This window comes from Bombina bombina, chromosome 4 (assembly GCF_027579735.1).
Source record: "Bombina bombina isolate aBomBom1 chromosome 4, aBomBom1.pri, whole genome shotgun sequence".
Taxonomy (NCBI): domain Eukaryota; kingdom Metazoa; phylum Chordata; class Amphibia; order Anura; family Bombinatoridae; genus Bombina; species Bombina bombina.
The window spans coordinates 564293911-564318072 of record NC_069502.1 but is presented as its reverse complement, the minus strand read 5'-3'; the positions used below and the strand labels follow the sequence as shown (position 1 = coordinate 564318072).

Sequence of the window (24162 nt, the reverse complement as noted above, 5' to 3'; positions counted from 1 at the left end):
TACGTGCGTCATTTTTTTGACGTTATTTTGCGCCAAAGATGTCGGCGTTCCGGATGTGGCGTCATTTTGGCGCCAAAAGCATTTAGGCGCCAAATAATGTGGGCGTCTGATTTGGCGATAAAAAATATGGGCGTCGCTTTTATCTCCACATTATTTAAGTCTCATTTTTTATTGCTTCTGGTTGCTAGAAGCTTGTTCTTTGGCATTCTTTCCCATTCCTGAAACTGTCATTTAAGGAATTTGATCAATTTTGCTTTATATGTTGTTTTTTCTCTTACATATTGCAAGATATCTCACGTTGCATCTGAGTCAGAAGATACTACAGGAAAATCGCTGTCTAGTGCTGGATCTACCAAAGCTAAGTGTATCTGCTGTAAACTTTTGGTAGCTATTCCTCCGGCTGTTGTTTGTATTGATTGTCATGACAAACTTGTTAAAGCAGATAATATTTCCTTTAGTAATGTACCATTGCCTGTTGCAGTTCCCTCAACATCTAAGGTGCAGAATGTTCCTGATAACATAAGAGATTTTGTTTCTGAATCCATAAAGAAGGCTATGTCTGTTATTTCTCCTTCTAGTAAACATAAAAAATCTTTTAAAACTTCTCTCCCTACAGATGAATTTTTAAATGAACATCATCATTCTGATTCTGATGACTCTTCTGGTTCAGAGGATTCTGTCTCAGAGGTTGATGCTGATAAATCTTCATATTTATTTAAAATGGAATTTATTCGTTCTTTACTTAAAGAAGTACTAATTGCTTTAGAAATAGAGGATTCTGGTCCTCTTGATACTAATTCTAAACGTTTGGATAAGGTATTTAAAGCTCCTGTGGTTATTCCAGAAGTTTTTCCTGTTCCTAATGCTATTTCTGCAGTAATTTCCAAAGAATGGGATAAATTGGGTAATTCATTTACTCCTTCTAAACGTTTCAAGCAATTATATCCTGTGCCGTCTGACAGATTAGAATTTTGGGACAAAATCCCTAAAGTTGATGGGGCTATTTCTACCCTTGCTAAACGTACTACTATTCCTACGTCAGATGGTACTTCGTTTAAGGATCCTTTAGATAGGAAAATTGAATCCTTTCTAAGAAAAGCTTATCTGTGTTCAGGTAATCTTCTTAGACCTGCTATATCTTTGGCTGATGTTGCTGCAGCTTCAACTTTTTGGTTGGAAACTTTAGCGCAACAAGTAACACATCATGATTCTCATGATATTATTATTCTTCTTCAGCATGCTAATAATTTTATCTGTGATGCCATTTTTGATATTATCAGAGTTGATGTCAGGTTTATGTCTCTAGCTATTTTAGCTAGAAGAGCTTTATGGCTTAAAACTTGGAATGCTGATATGGCTTCTAAATCAACTCTACTTTCTATTTCTTTCCAGGGTAACAAATTATTTGGTTCTCAGTTGGATTCTATTATTTCAACTGTTACTGGTGGGAAAGGAACTTTTTTACCACAGGATAAAAAATCTAAAGGTAAAAACAGGGCTAATAATCGTTTTCGTTCCTTTCGTTTCAACAAAGAACAAAAGCCTGATCCTTCATCCTCAGGAGCAGTTTCAGTTTGGAAACCATCTCCAGTCTGGAATAAATCCAAGCCAGCTAGAAAGGCAAAGCCTGCTTCTAAGTCCACATGAAGGTGCGGCCCTCATTCCAGCTCAGCTGGTAGGGGGCAGGTTACGTTTTTTCAAGGAAATTTGGATCAATTCTGTTCACAATCTTTGGATTCAGAACATTGTTTGAGAAGGGTACAGAATTGGTTTCAAGATGAGACCTCCTGCAAAGAGATTTTTTCTTTCCCGTGTCCCAGTAAATCCAGTAAAAGCTCAAGCATTTCTGAATTGTGTTTCAGATCTAGAGTTGACTGGAGTAATTATGCCAGTTCCAGTTCCGGAACAGGGGATGGGGTTTTATTCAAATCTCTTCATTGTACCAAAGAAGGAGAATTCCTTCAGACCAGTTCTGGATCTAAAAATATTGAATCGTTATGTAAGAATACCAACGTTCAAGATGGTAACTGTAAGGACTATCTTGCCTTTTGTTCAGCAAGGGAATTATATGTCCACAATAGATTTACAGGATGCATATCTGCATATTCCGATTCATCCAGATCATTATCAGTTCCTGAGATTCTCTTTTCTGGACAAGCATTACCAGTTTGTGGCTCTGCCGTTTGGCCTAGCTACAGCTCCAAGAATTTTTACAAAGGTTCTCGGTGCCCTTCTGTCTGTAATCAGAGAACAGGGTATTGTGGTATTTCCTTATTTGGACGATATCTTGGTACTTGCTCAGTCTTTACATTTAGCAGAATCTCATACGAATCGACTTGTGTTGTTTCTTCAAGATCATGGTTGGAGGATCAATTTACCAAAAAGTTCATTGATTCCTCAGACAAGGGTAACCTTTCTGGGTTTCCAGATGGATTCAGTGTCCATGACTCTGTCTTTAACAGACAAGAGACGTCTAAAATTAATTACAGCTTGTCGAAACCTTCAGTCACAATCATTCCCTTCGGTAGCCTTATGCATGGAAATTCTAGGTCTTATGACTGCTGCATCGGACGCGATCCCCTTTGCTCGTTTTCACATGCGACCTCTTCAGCTCTGTATGCTGAATCAATGGTGCAAGGATTACACAAAGATATCTCAATTAATATCTTTAAAACCGATTGTTCGACACTCTCTAACGTGGTGGACAGATCACCATCGTTTAATTCAGGGGGCTTCTTTTGTGCTTCCGACCTGGACTGTAATTTTAACAGATGCAAGTCTCACAGGTTGGGGAGCTGTGTGGGGATCTCTGACGGCACAAGGAGTTTGGGAATCTCAGGAGGTGAGATTACCGATCAATATTTTAGAACTCCGTGCAATTTTCAGAGCTCTTCAGTTTTGGCCCCTTCTGAAGAGAGAATCGTTCATTTGTTTTCAGACAGACAATGTCACAACTGTGGCATACATCAATCATCAAGGAGGGACTCACAGTCCTCTGGCTATGAAAGAAGTATCTCGAATTTTGGTTTGGGCGGAATCCAGCTCCTGTCTAATCTCTGCGGTTCATATCCCAGGTATAGACAATTGGGAAGCGGATTATCTCAGTCGCCAAACGTTGCATCCGGGCGAATGGTCTCTTCACCCAGAGGTATTTCTTCAGATTGTTCAAATGTGGGAACTTCCAGAAATAGATCTGATGGTGTCTCATCTAAACAAGAAACTTCCCAGGTATCTGTTCAGATTCCGGGATCCTCAGGCGGAGGCAGTGGATGCATTATCACTTCCTTGGAAGTATCATCCTGCCTATATCTTTCCGCCTCTAGTTCTTCTTCCAAGAGTAATCTCCAAGATTCTGAAGGAATGCTCGTTTGTTCTGCTGGTAGCTCCGGCATGGTCTCACAGGTTTTGGTATGCGGATCTTGTCCGGATGGCCTATTGCAAACCGTGGACTCTTCCGTTAAGACCAGACCTTCTGTCTCAAGGTCCTTTTTTCCATCAGGATCTGAAATCCTTAAATTTAAAGGTATGGAGATTGAACGCTTGATTCTTGGTCACAGAGGTTTCTCTGACTCTGTGATTAATACTATGTTACAGGCTCGTAAATCTGTATCTAGAGAGATATATTATAGAGTCTGGAAGACTTATATTTCTTGGTGTCTTTCTCATCATTTTTCTTGGCATTCTTTTAGAATACCGAGAATATTACAGTTTCTTCAGGATGGTTTAGATAAGGGTTTGTCTGCAAGTTCCTTGAAAGGACAAATCTCTGCTCTTTCTGTTCTTTTTCACGGAAAGATTGCTATTCTTCCTGATATTCATTGTTTTGTACAAGCTTTGGTTCGTATAAAGCCTGTCATTAAGTCAATTTCTCCTCCTTGGAGTTTGAATTTGGTTCTGGGGGCTCTTCAAGCTCCTCCATTTGAACCTATGCATTCATTGGACATTAAATTACTTTCTTGGAAAGTTTTGTTCCTTTTGGCCATCTCTTCTGCCAGAAGAGTTTCTGAATTATCTGCTCTTTCTTGTGAGTCTCCTTTTCTGATTTTTCATCAGGATAAGGCGGTGTTGCGAACTTCTTTTGAATTTTTACCTAAAGTTGTGACTTCCAACAACATTAGTAGAGAAATTGTGGTTCCTTCATTATGTCCTAATTCTAAGGAGAAATCGTTGCATTCTTTGGATGTTGTTAGAGCTTTGAAATATTATGTTGAAGCTACTAAATCTTTCCGAAAGACTTCTAGTCTATTTGTTATCTTTTCCGGTTCTAGAAAAGGCCAGAAAGCTTCTGCCATTTCTTTGGCATCTTGGTTGAAATCTTTAATTCATCTTGCCTATGTTGAGTCGGGTAAAACTCCGCCTCAGAAAATTACAGCTCATTCTACTAGGTCAGTTTCTACTTCCTGGGCGTTTAGGAATGAAGCTTCGGTTGATCAGATTTGCAAAGCAGCAACTTGGTCCTCTTTGCATACTTTTACTAAATTCTACCATTTTGATGTATTTTTTTCTTCTGAAGCAGTTTTTGGTAGAAAAGTACTTCAGGCAGCGGTTTCAGTTTGAATCTTCTGCTTATGTTTTTCATTAAACTTTATTTTGGGTGTGGATTATTTTCAGCAGGAATTGGCTGTCTTTATTTTGTCCCTCCCTCTCTAGTGACTCTTGTGTGGAAAGATCCACATCTTGGGTAGTCATTATCCCATACGTCACTAGCTCATGGACTCTTGCTAATTACATGAAAGAAAACATAATTTATGTAAGAACTTACCTGATAAATTCATTTCTTTCATATTAGCAAGAGTCCATGAGGCCCGCCCTTTTTTTGTGGTGGTTATGATTTTGTATAAAGCACAATTATTCCAATTCCTTATTTTATATGCTTTCGCACTTTTTTATCACCCCACTTCTTGGCTATTCGTTAAACTGAATTGTGGGTGTGGTGAGGGGTGTATTTATAGGCATTTTGAGGTTTGGGAAACTTTGCCCCTCCTGGTAGGAATGTATATCCCATACGTCACTAGCTCATGGACTCTTGCTAATATGAAAGAAATGAATTTATCAGGTAAGTTCTTACATAAATTATGTTTTAAAGTAGATAGGAATGGGCTAACAGACAGGTCTTACGCGTTTCTGCTAAAAAGCCATAATCATAGACACTGCTGCTGCATAGTTTGAGGACGTAATATCAGTCCTAAACAAATTCCTTTTTCTCCAACATTGGTGTGTCCGGTCCACGGCGTCATCCATAACTTGTGGGAATATTCTCTTTCCCAACAGGAAATGGCAAAGAGCACAGCAAAAGCTGTCCTTATAGCCCCTCCCAGGCTCCGCCCCCCCAGTCATTCTCTTTGCTGCTCTGAACAAGTAGCATCTCCACAGAGATGGTGAAGAGTATGTGGTGTTTATTTGTCAGATGGAGAAATTTCTGATACAGGAAGAATTTCTCAGCAGGCGGAACCTGATGTTGTGACATTTAAATTTAAATTAGAGCATCTCCGCGCATTACTTAAGGAGGTGCTATCTACTCTGGATGATTGTGATAATCTGGTCATCCCAGAAAAATTGTGCAAGATGGACAAGTTCCTAGAGGTCCCGGTGCACCCTGATGCCTTTCCGATACCTAAACGGGTGGCGGACATAGTGAATAAGGAGTGGGAGAAGCCAGGCATGCCTTTTGTCCCTCCTCCTATATTTAAGAAATTGTTCCCTATGTTCGACCCCAGGAAGGACTTATGGCAAACAGTCCCTAAGGTCGAGGGGGCGGTTTCTACACTAGCCAAGCGCACGACCATTCCCATTGAGGACAATTGTGCTTTCAAAGATCCTATGGATAAAAAATTGGAGGGTTTGCTTAAAAAGATTTTTGTACAGCAAGGTTACCTCCTTCAACCTATTTCGTGCATTATTCCTGTCACTACAGCGGCGTGGTTCTGGTTCGAGGAACTGGAAAAGTCGCTCAGTAGGGAGACTCCGTATGAGGAAGTCATGGACAGAATTCACACACTTAAGTTAGCTAATTCCTTTATTTTAGACGCCGCTTTGCAGTTAGCGAGGTTAGCGGCGAAAAATTCAGGGTTTGCAATTGTGGCGCGCAGAGCGCTCTGGCTAAAGTCTTGGTCGGCGGATGTATGTTCCAAGACAAAATTGCTTAATATCCCTTTCAAAGGTAAGACCCTTTTTGGGCCAGAATTGAAAGAGATTATTTCAGACATCACTGGGGGAAGACAGACCTTTCAAGGCTAAGAATAAGTCCAATTTTCGTTCCTTTCGCAATTTCAGGAACGGACCGGCTTCCAACCCTGCAGCCTCTAGACAAGAGGGTAACACTTCCAAGACTAAACCAGCTTGGAAACCAATGCAAGGCTGGAACAAGGGTAAACAGGCCAAGAAGCCTGCTGCTACTACCAAAACAGCATGAAGGGGTAGCCCCCGATCCGGGACCGGATCTAGTAGGGGGCAGACTCTCTCTCTTTGCTCAGGCTTGGGCAAGAGATGTTCAGGATCCCTGGGCACTAGAAATAGTCTCTCAGGGTTATCTTCTAGAATTCAAGGAACTACCCCCAAGGGGAAGGTTCCACATGTCTCACTTATCTTCAAACCAAATAAAGAGACAGGCATTCTTACATTGTGTAGAAGACCTGTTAAAGATGGGACTGATACACCCAGTTCCAACTGTGGAACAAGGTCAGGGGTTTTACTCAAATCTGTTTGTAGTTCCCAAAAAAGAGGGAACTTTCAGACCAATTCTGGATTTAAAAATTCTAAACAAATTTCTCAGAGTTCCATCGTTCAAAATGGAAACCATTCGAACAATTTTTCCTACAATCCAGGAGGGTCAATTTATGACTACCGTGGATTTAAAGGATGCATATCTACATATTCCTATCCACAAAGATCATCATCAGTTCCTAAGGTTCGCCTTTCTGGACAAACATTATCAGTTTGTGGCTCTCCCATTCGGGCTAGCCACTGCTCCAAGAATTTTCACAAAGGTGCTCGGTCCCTTCTAGCGGTTCTAAGACCAAGGGGTATTGCAGTGGCACCTTATCTGGACGACATTCTAATCCAAGCGTCGTCTCTTTCCAAAGCAAAGGCTCATACAGACATTGTTCTAGCCTTTCTCAGATCTCACGGGTGGAAGGTGAACGTAGAAAAGCGTTCCCTGTCTCCGTCGACAAGAGTTCCCTTTTTGGGAACAATAATAGATTCTTTAGAAATGAAGATCTTCCTGACAGAAGTCAGAAAGTCAAAGCTTCTAAACGCTTGTCAAGTTCTTCACTCTATTCTGCAGCCTTCCATAGCTCAGTGCATGGAAGTAGTAGGGTTGATGGTTGCAGCAATGGACATAGTTCCTTTTGCTCAAATTCATCTAAGACCATTACAACTGTGCATGCTCAAGCAGTGGAATGGGGACTATACAGACTTGTCTCCAAAGATTCAAGTAAACCAGATGACCAGAGACTCACTCCATTGGTGGTTGTCCCAGTATCACCTGTCTCAGGGAATGAGTTTCCGCAGACCAGAGTGGGTCATTGTCACGACCGATGCCAGTCTGGGGCGCGGTCTGGGATTCCCTGAAAGCTCAGGGTTTATGGTCTCGGGAAGAGTCTCTTCTCCCGATCAACATCCTGGAACTGAGAGCGATATTCAATGCTCTCCGGGCTTGGCCTCAACTAGCGAAGGCCGGATTCATAAGATTCCAGTCAGACAACATGACGACTGTAGCTTACATCAACCATCAGGGGGGAACAAGGAGTTCCTTGGCGATGAGAGAGGTATCCAAAATCATCAAATGGGCGGAGGATCACTCCTGCCACCTATCTGCAATCCACATCCCAGGAGTAGACAACTGGGAGGCGGATTATCTGAGTCGTCAGACTTTCCATCCGGGGGAGTGGGAACTCCACCCGGAGGTGTTTGCCCAGTTGACTCAATTATGGGGCATTCCAGACATGGATCTGATGGCGTCTCGTCAGAACTTCAAGGTTCCTTGCTACAGGTCCAGATCCAGGGATCCCAAGGCGACTCTAGTGGATGCATTAGTGGCGCCTTGGTCGTTCAACCTAGCTTATGCGTTTCCACCGTTCCCTCTCCTTCCCAGGCTTGTAGCCAGGATCAAACAGGAGAAGGCCTCAGTGATTCTGATAGCTCCTGCGTGGCCGCGCAGGACTTGGTATGCAGACCTGGTGAATATGTCATCGGCTCCACCATGGAAGCTACCTTTGAGACAGGATCTTCTAGTACAAGGTCCATTCGAACATCCAAATCTAGTTTCTCTGCAGCTGACTGCTTGGAAATTGAACGTTTGATTTTATCCAAGCGTGCGTTTTCAGATTCAGTGATAGATGCTCTGGTCCAAGCCAGAAAACCTGTGACTAGAAAGATTTACCATAAAATATGGAAAAGATATATCTGTTGGTGTGAATCCAAGGGATTCTCCTGGAGTAAGATTAAAATTCCTAAGATCCTCTCCTTTCTCCAAGAAGGTTTGGATAAAGGATTGTCAGCGAGTTCTCTAAAAGGACAGATTTCTGCTTTATCTGTCTTGTTACACAAACGACTGGCAGCTGTGCCAGATGTACAAGCTTTAGACCCTTGACTCCTCCCTGGAGTCTAAATTTAGTTCTTTCAGTTCTTCAAGGGGTTCCGTTTGAACCCTTACATTCCATAGCTATCAAGTTACTATCTTGGAAAGTTCTGTTTTTGGTTGCTATTTCTTCTGCTAGAAGAGTTTCTGAATTATCTGCTTTGCAGTGTGATCCACCCTATCTGGTATTCCATTCAGATAAGGTTGTTTTGCGTACCAAGCCTGGTTTTCTTCCAAAGGTTGTTTTCAACAAGAATATTACCTACTACCTCTCTTTCTTTCTGGCTGAAAAGCATCATCCGATTGGCTTATGAGACTGCCGGACGGCAGCCTCCTGAACGAATCACAGCTCACTCTACTAGGGCTGTGGCTTCCACTTGGGCCTTCAAGAACGAGGCTTCTGTTGATCAGATATGTAAGGCAGCGACTTGGTCTTCTCTGCACACTTTTGCCAAATTCTACAAATTTGATACTTTTGCTTCTTCGGAGGCTATTTTTGGGAGAAAGGTTTTGCAAGCCGTGGTGCCTTCTGTTTAGGTAACCTGATTTGCTCCCTCCCTTCATCCGTGTCCTAAAGCTTTGGTATTGGTTCCCACAAGTTATGGATGACGCCGTGGACCGGACACACCAATGTTGGAGAAAACAGAATTTATGCTTACCTGATAAATTACTTTCTCCAACGGTGTGTCTGGTCCACGGCCCGCCCTGGTTTTTTAATCAGGTTTGAAAAATGTATTTCTCTATACACTACAGTCACCACGGCACCCTATAGTTTCTCCTTTTTTTTTTTTTCTCCTAACCGTCGGTCGAATGACTGGGGGGGCGGAGCCTGGGAGGGGCTATATGGATAGCTTTTGCTGTGCTCTTTGCCATTTCCTGTTGGGGAAGAGAATATTCCCACAAGTTATTGATGACGCCGTGGACCGGACACACCGTTGGAGAAAGTAATTTATCAGGTAAGCATAAATTCTGTTATTTTAGTTCAAACAATCAGCCACAAAAAGGGTTTTAGATAAGCCCTCGTAGTTATAAAAATGCTTGCAAGCTTTCTGAGTATCTGAAAGAAATCATGCACTCAAGCTGACTTCTTACCATAAATGTTCACTTCTATACACTCTGTCTTTTCAGCCCAAATACCTCTTCTAAATGTTAATCTCATTGCCCATATTTGTTGATCTGATTTTTGACAGGCATCCTAAAAACTACAGGTTTCTCAAATGGATAGACAGGAACTTTTTACATCTAGGAAAATGAATACAGTCTCAAACAATAAGGGTAGCATAGACCCCCATAGTCAGACTACTCTGCTTAATACACAGTTTAGCAGACAATACCAGCAGATCTGCAATGTAGTCAAGAAAAACTTGACTATATTGAAGGGGGATGATGCTCTAGTAGAAGTATTAACAAAGGGAGTTAAATCCATAGCCAGGAAAGCCCCCACTATAGGAGACCTAACTAGGAAAAACTTAGCAGGTAAACCTACATCTAATGTAACCCATGCAAATTGGCTTAGTTCCAAAGTAGGATGCTTTAAGTGTGGCCATGTCTCTTGCAAGGCATGAACTTGTATTATAGTTACAGATACTTTCACTTCCAGTGTCACGCAATAAACATTCCATATTAGGGATAGAATTGATTGCACTTCCCAATTTGTTATTTATTTGGTCAATTGTCTTTATTGCTCCCAGCAATATGTTGGGATCACAACCCGCCCCTTGAAAGACAGAATTCGCGAGCATTTACGGTCTCTTGATGATAAAGAACCTAAAACACCTGTAGCAAAACATTTTAGACTACATGGTCCAGGCTCTAGATATTTTTCTTGTATAGGGATTGATAAAATCAAAATGCATTCTAGAGGGGGCGATAGAGAAAAGAACCTTAGAAAGAAAGACATTTTTTGGATTGTTAAATTGCACACTAGGGCACCTGAAGGTATTAATAAGAGAATGGATGTAGACCTATTTATTGAATAGTATTATATAACAAATGGTCTAAACATACCAGCATTCTTATTAGTTACTATGTTCCAGATTAAAAGTAAAAAAGTAAAAAAAGTAGTAATGTACATAATCATTTGTCATTATTTATTTTTATTTTTCGTTTTGTTCTCCTTAATTAATGCTTATGAATATCTTTTTTTTTTGTATATGTTCTTTATTTATTATGTTCTCACATATGTGTATGTGCTTTTTTATATATTTTTTATTATTTCTTTTGTGGCTTAGGAGTTCTTTTCTCTCCTTTGTCTAACATATATGGTAAATTTGCATTACATATTGCCCTGTACAGATATTTTTAGACTAGGATTACCGGTTCCTTTAAGTTTTAACTTACCCTATCAGGTAGTTACTCTGATCTCATTATGAGTCTATTGGCCGGCGATCTCTATATAGGGCATAGCATTACTTGTGATCTTCAGCCTCTGATGAAGCGCATGTGCACAAATTGCGTCAGGTGATCTTTGAGTTACTCACCTTTGTACCTGGCAACTTCTGCTGAATAAAAACTTGTTTGCAAGCGAGTCTCCGGTTTCCTACTTCTCCCTTTGCAACTTTGTTTTCTGCATCCTAGTTATGTGTCTATGAGCATTCTTATGAAGCATTAGTACTAGTTGGAAGCATTCCAGTTCTCAGTTTTATACTGTGATGCATAGTATATTTTATTGGATTTAGGGGCTTTGCCATCATCTTAGGGCTTTTATCTTTCAAGGATTAGTATAAAGAAGCATAAAATGTTTAGACTAAGTTTCATTTTAGTTTTATGGCTCTTTCTGGTTGGCCACTGCCTCTCTGGCTGTCTTGGGTCCCTAACACATGTATCAAAATGCTGGGTTTGATGGCACACATCTCAAATTTTATTTAATTATTGCAATATAATTTGAGTGGTTTCATATGAGATCATTCAATTTCTTTCATAAGACACGGTGAGTCCACAGAATCGTTGATTACTGTCGGGAATATCACTCCTGGCCAGCAGGAGGAAGCAAAGAGCACCATTGCAAAGCGGTTAAGTATCACTTCCCTTCCCACAACCCCCAGTCATTCTCTTAACCTTCAGTGCAAGGAGGTGGTGAAATTATAGGTGTCTATGTAAGATTATTCTATCAAGATTTTTTTATTTTGAAGCCAGGGCAGGATTGCTCTGATCTTCCATCACAATATAGGTCTAGCTGTACTCCACGTTAGTCTCTACAGCAGGGCTGTGGTAGCTTTAAAGCAGTTAGGAACTTGTGGGGTGGGCCTCACTGCATTTTCCTAACACGTTGCTGCCCTCTCTCAGAATGCCAGAGTAGTCTTACTCTGTTCATTTCTTTTATCCTAGGTCTCTGCTTCCTCTAATACCAGGTGAACTATCTTTTCTGCCGGACAGCCTATATCACAGGTAAGTGACAATTTTTTTTTCCTTGGAGTATCAGGGGACACTGGCACTTTAAGCAGCTTATAATCATGCTGCAATATAAAGAGAAAATGGGACGTTATAGATTGATCCTAGTAGGGATCTATATTGGGCAGATTAGTAGGCACTGGTGAAGTGAGGAGATAGTGTATGATTGGGCACTACAGAGTTAATACCCGGCTCATTGATGGCTCAGTTTATTTCTACTAGCTCCCTTGTAACAAACCGGTCCAGCACTGTGTAAAACGACCATGCGCTTGTAAATTTAGGCAAGAAATATTTGCCGTTTAAAATTTTAAATTGGCCGCCGGGACCGCTTCTGTCTTCACTAAGAGAGGCGGTCCTTTTCTTGCTGTGGTGACAGTCGGAGCGAGTACTTTCTAGCGCATATTACAGGAGACTCCAGACTGGTGACTTATCAAGTTACCAGCTCTGGCATCGGATATATCCGACTTCGCTTTCTCTTGGCTCTAGGGGGATCCGGTCCGGTAACAATCCTTTTCTACCCTTAGGCAAAATCCTGGTCAGGTAGGCACCTCAGCAGTTAGCTCAGGTGTAGAGGGTGCCAACATAGGGGTGTTATACCTGTATTATATCTGTATTATTGTTGAGATAATTGTTTAAAAATTCTTATGCCTTAAAAAGACAGTGTCGAATTTCAAAATAATTTTTGTGTGTGTGCTTTTTGACACTGTTGTTATTTGCAAATGGTACAAGAGGCCTTGCCATCTGTTGAATGCAAGCCTTCTTTTAGCAACCATGTAGAACCCCCTCTTCTTTTTTGTTCTTGTATTGAAAGAACTTTATTTTACAAGGATAGATTGTTATTTTTTATTCTGAGCCACCATTCTCTAAGGCTGACGCTGTTCAGGTTTCTCCTGTGTGAGGTATGCTGCAGCTTTCTCCTCAAATGCCCCAATCTTTGTCATCTTCACATGCAGTGCCCTGCGGTTCCTCTCATGCTCCTGGAGGAGTCTCTTTGCAGGCAGAAATTGTTGCCCAGGTATCCTCTGCGGCATTAGCTGCCATTCCCATGCTCCAGGGAAGGCGCAAGCGGAAGTTGTCAATGAGTAAGGTTTCTGATCCAGTTTTGGCTAACCAGTTGCTCTTTCTCAGAAATCTTAGGAGAAAGACTTGTCGGTAGCCTCTGACAGTATAATTCCTCCTTCTGATGCTGAAGTTGTATCCTTCAGATTTAAGCTGGAACACCTCTGTATGTTGTTAAAGGAGGTTTTGGCTACTCTGGGCGACTCTGATATGACTGTGGTAGTCAACCCTAAAGAATCTAGCAAGCTAAATAAGTACTTTGATGTTCCCTCCGCGGTGGAGGTATTACCTGTACTGGACCGTGCTTCAGAGATTATTGCATGGGAGTGGGAGAAGTCTGGAATCCCTTTCTCTCCATCTCCAATTTTCTTGTTTTCCGGTGGCTGACTCTATTATCAAGGAGTCATAACAGACGTTTCCCAAGGTGGAAGGAGCGATCTCCACTTTGGCTAAGAGAACCACTTTTCCCATAGAGGATAACTGTTCTTTTAAGGACAGAAGACTGGCGGCCTTACTAAAAAGGATGCATGTTCATCAGGGTCTCCAATGGCAACTTGCAGTGTGTATTGCCACTGTAACCAGTGAGGCAGCCTACTGGTTTGATGCATTGTCTGTCTGACTCTATTCAAGCGGAAACTCCCTTGGAGGAGATCCAGGACAGGATTAAGGCTATTAAATTAGCCAATTCCTTTATCTCTGATGCCTCCTTCAAAGTCATTAAATTGGGAGCAAAAATATCTGGTTTTGCTGTCCTAGCTCGCAGAGCCTTATGGTTAAAATCCTGGTCTGCAGATGTTTTGTCTAAGTCCAAGCTTTTGGCGTTCCCTTACAAGGGTAAGAGCTTGTTTAGACCTGGCCTGGCAGAAATCATTTCAGATAACATGGGTGGTAAAGGTTCTTCCTGCCGCAAGATAAGAGGAACAGACAGATAGGATGTCAGAGTAATTTTCGTTCCTTTCATAACTTCAGAGATAAGCCTTCCCCTTCCTCTTCCAAGCAGGAACAGTCCAAACCTTCTTGGAAACCCAATCAGTCTTGGAATAAGGGGAAGCAATCAAATAAACCAGCAGCTGATTCCAAGTCAGCATGAAGGGTTTGCCGTATCCCTGGGTTACAAATTAGAATTCAAAACTTTCCACCCAGGGGCAGGTTCCTCCTCTCCAGATTATCTGTAAACCAGATAAGAAGAGAGGCGTCTCTTCTTATACAGGATCTATTCCAGTTCCGATTCAGGAACAGGTTGTAGGATTTTATTCAAATCTGTTTGTGGTTGATTCTGTGGACTCACTGTGTCAAGAAAGAAAGAAATTTATCAGGTAAGCATACATTTTGTTTTTATCCTCTTAATTCAAAGAAATCATTATTTCCTAGGTTTTTCTCAAATTTATCTCATCCATTGTAGGTTTTCTTCAGATTGTAATGATAAAACACAGGTACTCCTTTTGATGAAATTTTCGGCAGCCCATCTGAGCTAGGATCTCTGTTTATTAGTGTTTTCTGTTGTGCCACAGTTTGGACTATACACAAGGTGTATGGGAGCTAAATGTCATCCATTCCAATAAATGTTGTAGAACTCAGTATTTCTGGCTCTAAATACTTCCTATACACTCCTGTTGTATCAAGCCCATGTATGTATTCAGATGGGTAAAAATAATGTTGTGGTATATATCAAGTACCAATAAATCTTTATTCTAGGTTTGCTATGTGAAAAGCTGCAGGTATCTTCAGATGGGCAGGAATTAATTTCAGGTTAATTTATGCAATTCATTGTCTGTCGTTTGAGCTTCTAGGCAGATTTTCTCAGTAGTCGGAAGATTGATTCCAGGTAGGGATTTCCCCTTAGGATGTTTTTATTGGAAATAATAATGGGGCGTTCTGGAATTGACTCAAAAGATAGGGGAAATTGTGCGACATTTGTAGTGGACTTAGTGGTAATCTCTTGGAGGTTCAGACTACTCCTTAGAAAATTTTGTATGTATTCTCATTAGTTTGCCTTTCAGCCAAATGCTTTGCTCTCACAAATGATTCAATAGATTTTTATTTTTTTTCTCATGGTCTCATTTTTCTTACCAAAATCTTAAAGTACATGCACCAGTTGTCTGCCTAAGATATTTAATTTTCTGATTTATTTTTTGCTTGTCTAAAGGCCTGTTCATTTTGTAACAGCTAATGTGTATTTATTTCATAAGATGGTGAGATTCCACGGGTCATCACCTGTGGGAATTGTGTTAGCTCCATATCTAGACACTATTCTGGTACAGGTACCCTCTCACCAAAATACACACAAACATACGAGCAAAGGTATTCAGTTTCTTTGTATTCATGGTTGGAGAATCAACCTCCCAAAGAGGATTTACTCAGATCACAGTTTCATTTGTAGGTTTCATAACAGATTGTGTTAATGAAACTCTCTGTAACAGATAAATGCAGAAGGTGTGTGCTTTTCTCCAGCTCTCTTCCTTCAAAGCATGGAAGTAGTAGGTCTCATGGTAGCAGCTTTACATGTCATATATTTTGGTGGATTCTACCTACTTTCTCTTCAACTAAATATTTTGCAACAGCGGAACCAAAATTACAAGGATCTGTCTAAGAAGATGGATCATTTTTCCAGTTCTAGAAAGAGTCAGAAGGCAATAGCTGTTTTGTTAGCTTCCTGGCTCAAGCTTTTGATTTGTAAGACTTGGAGGGGGGGCAGTCTTCTCCCAAATCTATTGCTGCCAATTCTACCAGGTTAATTGCTACTTCCTGGGCTTTTAAGAATGAGCTATCTGTTGATCAAATTTGCAAGGTAGCTCACTTGGTCTTCCCTACATACCTCCTACTAAATTTTTCCATTTTGATGTTTTTGCTTCCAAAGGTATGAAAGTCCTTCAGGCAGTTGTTTCCGGACATTAAATATTCAGGGCCTATGATTACCCAAAAACTCGTAAATGACAAACCTTACCAGCCCTCAAGAAACTCGCCCGTGCGTGTGTATATATCTTATATATTAAAAAAAAGAGTGTTAATATAATCTCACAAAGCATTGCCAGTAAATTGGGTAAATATCAAATGCAAAACTGAGTAGCATTAAAAAAACAAAAAAACCTAGCTGTTATTGTGCTCACAAAATAAGTGCATCTGCACAGGGTCAGACTGACACCAAAAACAGGCCCAATAATTTTAAGGCAGAGCAGCCCATTCCCCCACCCTATTATTTAACCATACAAGTATAATGTATATAATTTGACAAATTGATAATTGTTTATGGACATGTACAGATTATATTAAAGGGATAGGAAAGTCAAAATTAAAATTGCATGATTCACATAGAGCATGCACTTTAAGACACTTTTAAATTCACTTCTATTTTCTAATGTGCTTCGTTATCTTAGTATCCCTTGTTGAAAAAGAATACACACAAATTATAGACCAGTGGGAGCTGCTGCTAATTGGTGCCTGCACACATTTGTCTCTTGTGATTGGCTAACTCGATGTGTTCAGCTAGCTGCCTGTAGTGCAATGCTGTTCCTTCATCAATGGATAACAAGAGAATGAAGCAAGTTTGATAATATAAGTAAATCAGAAAGTTGTTTAAAATTGTATGTTCTATCTGAATCATAAAAGAAAATGTTTGGGTTTACTATCCCTTTAATAAAGTAGATCTGTCATCCAAGTGACACAGATATACTTGGATATATAATATAGGATATATAATATATATATATATATATATATATATATATATATATATATATATATATATATATATATATATATATATATATATATATATACACACACACACACACACAATTACAGACACACATGGATATATTAACAATCACACATGCATATTTATATAAATTCACAGACACACACACATACATATATACCTACATAATCACACACACAGACATTTATCCACACACAAAAAAACTGTAAGTATTGCTCTTTAGAAACTTTAAAAAAAATGTATTTTGTAAGATCACTCACTGTGCCCAGCAGTTGCCTATATTAGAGGATGATCATAAATAATGTGCACAAAGTGAACAAGTTCATAGTACTGCTCCGTGTACTAGCATGACAGCCCCACACACACCTCCTCCTGAAAGCACTTTGACCTCACATACTAAGTTCACACACGTGCTCACAGCTCTAGCACAGAAGCATATTATTTGCCTTCCCTGGCAGACAACCTTAGGGTCGGGAATTAGCAGCTGACAAGAAGAAGATTGAGAGCCATGCTGAAAAGGGGAGGTCGTTTGTATGCTTTAGACAGAACCTCCCCTTTCTTCCCTCCTTTCCATGTGTGCGTGTGTGAAGGGCTTTTTGACTGCTTTATTTTTTTATTTTTACTGCTACTGATGTCCCAATTAGGAAAATGTCAGGTTGCTGGTCTGGGCTGGCAAGTTCACATTTTTACTTGCCCGCAAGGAATTTAAGTCGTATTTGGCGACCGGACCGGTCTATTCATATTCCCTGAATATTATTGTGTGTGTGTATATGTACTGTATGTGTGTATATGTATGTGTATATATAATCATGTCTGCATGAAAAAAAATTATATTAAAATAAAAAATATATCTAAATGAGTCTCACCCTCATTACTCATGGACTCCACGCCTTGGGTATTTTTCCCCAGTAGTAATGGCTCATGGACTCTCACCACCTTTATGAAAGAAACTTATTTATGCTTACCTGATAAATTTAATTTCTTTCATGGTAGTGAGAGTCCATGAGACCCGCCGATTTTTTTGGATAGATTTTAATTATTTTTTTTTATTGTTGTGTGTTTTTTTTGGGGGTTTTTTTGTGGCAGTTGAAGTATGCACTTTTTTCCCCTGCTCCTTTTTCGCTCTTTTTCTTTCCTACCTTTCTTTCTCTTCTTGCTTGGCTATACGTTAGACTAGTTTCAAGTAAGGTAGGGGAGTTTTTACATGCTCTTGGAGTTTTAGGAATCTTTGCTTGCTCTTAGTGGTCAGGTGTGGAATTCCCTGGAGTATGGCTTGTAGACTCTCACCACCATGAAATAAATTAATTTATTAGGTAATCATAAATGATATTTTTATACCCTGGTAAGGATTTGGGATAAGGCAACTGGAAACTCTAAGGTGTTGACCCGTTCATGTCAGCACTTTCCCTGTGTCACAGTTGGCAAGTAGTCTTATCTGTGTGTCAAGCTAGTGGCAGAGGCAGATATTTCACCCTGCCTGCAGTAAATTGACTGTTGGAGATGGGTTTGGTTAACTTTGTTTTGCAAACCGGTAATAGTGGTTTGAATTAATTAACCCTGTCTGTGACAGATTGACTGACTGTCAGAGGTGGAGTGGTCTCCCCTTCCTATGACAGGTGCTATAATAATAACTATGTATTTGACTTCTTAGCTGAGGTTAAATACTCAGTTATATATAAACATTAGTGCAGTGGTAGCTTTTTATTATTGGATTTTATGTCCTCTTAATTTCCCGAAAGTTCAGAGTCCTTACTTTAAGTTTATCTCTAGTGAAAGATTGCCTTTCATCTTGATATTGTGACATTCTTTCACTCTGCCTACAAAGGTCCTGTTCCTACATGAAATATGAGTTTGGTTCTGCAAGTTCTTTAGCATCATCCTTTTGAACATTCTTACAAAAACGCCATTAACGTTGTTATCTTTTACAACTATTCTGCTCATGGCTTTGTGCACAGCTAGACATGTTTCTGAGCCATCCACTCTTTTATATGTTTATTTTTCTGTGGATCTTCCCTTTCATTTCCACCAAAGGTATTTTCTTTTTGGAATATTCTGAAATTATGGTTCCTTCATAGTATCTGAATACTAGGGAAAAAATAAGAGTTACTTTATAAAATGATCTGGTCTGTTATTTATTTCTCCTTAATTCAGATGTCCGATTGGGTCAGAAAACTTACAAAACGGGTCCCTTTTAAAGGGACACTAAACTGAAAAATATTATGCATATGAAAGAGAACAATTTCAATCTTTTTTTTTTTTTTTTTTTTGCTTTAAAAAAATGTTATGTTTCATAGATGCAATGAAGAAACAAAAATATTTTCATTTTCCTTTAAGGTCTAGGCTCATTCCAAAACAGCAAAATAATTGTTCAAATCTAGGCTCATTCCACCCTGGCTATTGCAACATTTATGAAAGATGACAACTTGGTTTTCCTTGTATACTTTACACTATGCTTAACACTTCACTTCCCTTGCATATTTTCCAGCCAGTACTGATATAAAAGTGGAGAGGAAACCAGAATTTAGTTTGTATGCCTGTGTGTTGGAGATGTTTCTTGGTCATCATTCCTTGGCAGGGTTGATTACTTTGCACATGTGTTACTATCACTGTTACACTTGTAATAGAACCTGTATGATGAATCAGTCTGTCATAAGTGTGTTTTTTGTAAATTACATTTACCTGCTTTGCCTTCAGATTGGTATCAGTCTGCTTTTCAATGCATTTGGTTTTCTGTGCATGAACTTTAGCAGATGTATAAAAAAAAAAGCACTTACACTATGGAAACATAACAAATAAGATCATTAATAGTAGTGTTAAAGGGACAGCCAACACCCGATGTAACTTAAGGCCATACCTTAGATCCGGAATAGAAGATGCAGTTACACCGCATCGATGCTGATTAGCGCTAACGGTATTGGAGTAATCACCGAAAAGGCATAGCTTTATTCCTTGAAAATATGGCCGCCAAACTCCCCCCACTATTACGTATAAACCTTCTTTTTAATTGAATCCTCCAATTGCAATGAAATCCTTGGTCGGTTTGCAAGCTTGCAGAAGATAATGCACATGCACATTATCAAAACAGAACCATCACCCTTTGAATAAGGAACAAGCATGGTAAGACATTAGAGAAGGGGACGGAGGAGTGGGAGGAGTTTGGCAGCCATATCTTCATGGAATAAACCGATGTATTTTCGTTGATTACTCCAATACCGTTAGAGCTCATCGACATGCGATGCGGGGTAGCTGCATCTTCTATTCCTGATCTAAGGTATGGCTTTAAGTTACATCGGGTGTTGACTGTCCCTTTAATGCTAGTTGCCATATTTCGCTGCTTTTAACCAATTTTTCTTTCTTTTTATTTTATGTAGGTCAGAATATTTTTTTTATACTCATCTTTTCTTTGCTGTTTAGAGCACCTTAAATTCTCCCATAGCCTGGGAGAATTTGTTAAGAAAAATATTAATCTGAAATAAAGATAACATATTATTTTTTCCCAATTCCTAATCGATTCTACCATTTAGTTGAAGCTTAAAATAATACTTTTTTAGAACTGTTTGAGGGGGCAGTTAATCAAACAACTGAGGAAAAATAAAGTAAAACTTTGAAAAAATCACAACTTTTGTAAATATTTGATGTTTTCATTTTGCTTAAAAAGTGTTTTGATGTGGATAAAATAAAAATAAAAATGTAAATATTAAAGTTGACTGCATAATTATTTTAAGTAGTAATTTGTTAATTTGATAAATAATTATGTTTTAATTGAAGATCGCAATTTACATTTTAATTATTGATTGCTTAATAGCATTACATACTTTTTCACATGTGTTGTAGTCTTTTTTTTTAATGACTCACTCTTTCCTAAGGTTGCTCTCCTTTTCCTGGTAACTCGGTGCCTATTAGCACGGTAGTACTCTCACCAATTTGTTTTCATTTTGTTGCTGCATTCAACAACTTTTCCTACCTAAGCGCTTTAAAGTGTACCTTTTGTGTGAAGGGCGAAATCAAAATAAGCGCTTGTCAAAATCGGTGGTTATTTATTAATAGCAGACTGAAGCATTTCTAATGAGCGGGATTTCTTAGTGCTTGTTTTATTTCAGCAGGATTTGTGATTACCTGACAACACATAATATCGCATGCTGTGTGCGCACTTATGTTTTGCATTGTGCTTCCTACACATTCTTAACTTGTAGGTGTCGGAACAGCATGCAACACTAGTCATTCTTGGTGTGTCACTCATATACTATTCAAAACAGTTCATTACACCAGTCATTATGTAGACTGCTTGTAAGGGAAGTGCTTATCATTAACATTTGTGTTATGCTCTTGCTAGTAAAACAAGATAGTTTATATCCAGCGCATAGCTTAGTTGGGCATGGAGACTCTCTGTGGAACGCCGGCCGTCTTATTTGTAGCACAGAACAGCGGGCTGGAATTGTGTGCCCTGCAGTGAAGAACATTGGCACTGTGGAAATAGTAATCTGCTTGACAGAATGAAATTGTTGCTGACAGGATTGCTGCTTTATTATATCATTTAAATTTTGATTTGTTTCTTTGTTCTGGTCTACTCAGAAAATCTTTTATCCTATTTTAGAACTCAAAATATGAAGCTGTCTACTATGTGGTCTGTTACAGGGTTCTTCAACTCCAATCCTCAGGACTTTCGATAGATTTTCCTCAAGAAGCATTTTATTTAAAAAAAAAAAATCCTATTTAAATGAAATTTTTATTTTTTTTATTTTTAAAATTAAAATCATTTATTTGTATCCACCCTGTTGGTTAGGAGGTGTGCAGTAACCCCTTGTTTTCTTTATTTTTAAAGGGTCAAGGCATAGATTAAAAAAACTCATCATCAGATGATTATGTCTTTCAGCATCTCTTTAAACCCTTTCATGCCGTTAGGATGTTCCATGCCGTCCTCACAGCAGTGGGCTTTAACACTGAAGGGCGGCATGGAATGTCCTACTTTATAAGGCTTCCTGCAGCCCCTCCCCCTTTTAACAAACTCAAGATTGGACTTGGGGCGTGTCTAGCAACGAAGGCAGTCCCCAATCCGGGCTTTGAAGTCATCTGATCGCATCAACGATCTTGTGATTTCATTTTTGCATAAAATGTATACATCAGAACTTGGTTCCGATGTTAAACACCTCTGCTGGGCACAAAGGGGTTAAAGCACAAAATAAAAATGTTGAGGTATTCTGTAATATTGGTATACTTTCTAGTCTGCTCAGGCCTCCTCTCATGAAAAAATTACCATAGAAGTTAGGGAGGTGGAAAAAAAATGGATTGATAAAAAGTATAAATGTTTATGCAATATTTTACTCATTGTTTAACCCCTTGCACCATGTTGACATAGGTACTACTTTACACAGTACTTAGCCTAGCACACTACCTGCGTCCAACACTGTGGTCCAGGCTGCCAGCTTAGACAGCAGAGACTGTAGCTGAGGGCAGATGGCAACTGCCTTCATATGGTAAGTGAGCATTTATTGTGCTCTCTTACCATATAAAGCCAGATTTATAATTGTTACAGAGAGTGTCACTATCTGTAACGATCCTCTGTTGCTGCTGGTGGGAAATGTGGGAGGAGGGAGGCGAGTGGGCAGAAAATGATTTTGGAGGGATGAGGCCATACACTACAGAAAAATATTGTGGAGTGGGAGCCCTACACTACAGAAAAAGGGATATTGGAGGGTGGAGAGTGGTACCCTACACTACAGAAAAAAATATTTAAGGGAAAAAAAAATATGTATAATTTGTTATTGGCGGACAGTAACAAAGATGGCAGGGAGTAGTGGGGGGAGAGGGTCAGAGAGATTTTTTGGGGGGAATCAGAGAGGTGTTTGCAGAGGGATACCTACACTACAGAAATGAAAAAATAATAATAATAATAAAATCCCTTCATACTAGCAGACTTTTTTTTTTATATAGTCATATTTGGCGGCCAAATAGTGGTATCAAATTTATTAAAATGGGCCTAGATCAATACACTGGGTTGTCTATTTTAAAACTATATTTAGTTTTCATTGGTAAATAAAAAAAACAAAGGATCTATTTCTATTTAAACATTTCCAAATTACTTCTATTATCAAATTTGCTTTATTCTTTTGGTATCTTTTGTTTAAGGAGCAGAAATGCATTACTGAGAACTGAACACATCTAGTGAACCAATGACAAGAGGTATAATATTTTCAGCCAGCAATCAGCAACTAAGATATCAAGAGAAGGAAGCAAATTATTTAATACAAGCAAATAGGGAAGTTGTATGCTCTGTCTGACTCATGAAAGAAATGTTTTTGGGTTCTGTGTCCCTCTAACACATGGTTCAACAGCGGTAATGGAAATTTAGCAAGATAAATGAAGACATGCAGATGAGTTTTTTTCCCCTATAGAATTATGAAAACTAATTCCCTATCTTGCAGTTAGGTATGCTAGTTTTGCTGGTTATTAGCATTTTTGTTTTATGATCTGTGTCTCTTGTCAGTTTTGTTCTGGTTGGAACAGCACTTCTCTAATCAGACAATTATTTGTTTTGGTTTGTCAATTGTTTTTAATTTTTTTTTATAAAATATTTCCCAACACCCACCAAAAGTCCATAGTGGGCAAATCTGACTTAAAGGAATAGGAAAGTCAAAATTAAACTTGCAAGAATTAGAGCATGGAATTTTAAGACACTTTTCAAATGTGCTTTGTTTTCTTGGTATCTCTTGTTAAAAATGAATATGCATATGTCATACTCTAGTGGGAGCTAGCTGGTGATTGGTGCCTGCATACATTTGTCTCTTGTTATTGGCTATCTAGATGTGTTTAGCTAGCTGCCAGTAGTGCAATGTTGTTCCTTCAGCGAAGGATAACAAGAGAATGAAGCATATTTTATAATAAAAGTAATTTTTTTTTTTTATTGTACTATCCGAATTATGAATTACATTTTTGGGGTTTCCTGCCCCTTTAAATATCTATTTTTCAACAGAAGGTTTCTTTTACATATGGCTTGTCGGTGGTTCCAAAGGACCTAATTTAATAAACTGTGCTCTGAATCATTGTGTCTGGACCAACATGGACGCTTTTATTTTGCTCATCGTATTATATAACTAAGAACTGTTAACCCTTAATAACACACACATAGTATTCTTGACCAAAGTGTGCTTGAAAGAATTTTCCATATAATGGCAACATAGCATTTATCTTGATCTGTTCTAGTTGATTACTGTTCAATCTACTTGTGTTAATAGTTTTATTTTGGGGTTTTCTAGTAACTCTTGTGTTTCATTTATTTTCTTGCAGTTGCTTGATGGAAATTTTGCCAGAGAGGTCAGCCATGAAATGGACGGACTAATTTTTCAGCCAATAGGCGTAAGTTTCACTTGTCTTAATTAAAACAATATTAAAAAAAAATGCAAATAATTATACATTCAGG

At 39.1% G+C, this 24162-nt stretch overlaps 1 protein-coding gene across 1 annotated transcript in view; it reads left to right on the top strand.

Annotated features, from left to right (window-relative positions):
* RNGTT (RNA guanylyltransferase and 5'-phosphatase) overlaps positions 1 to 24162 on the top strand; it is a 1295116-nt gene that overhangs the window by 736710 nt on the left and 534244 nt on the right. The window contains exon 12 of the mRNA XM_053710532.1: positions 24030 to 24098. Within this exon, the coding sequence (XP_053566507.1) occupies positions 24030 to 24098 (69 nt within the window). The remainder of the gene's footprint in view (positions 1 to 24029; positions 24099 to 24162) is intronic.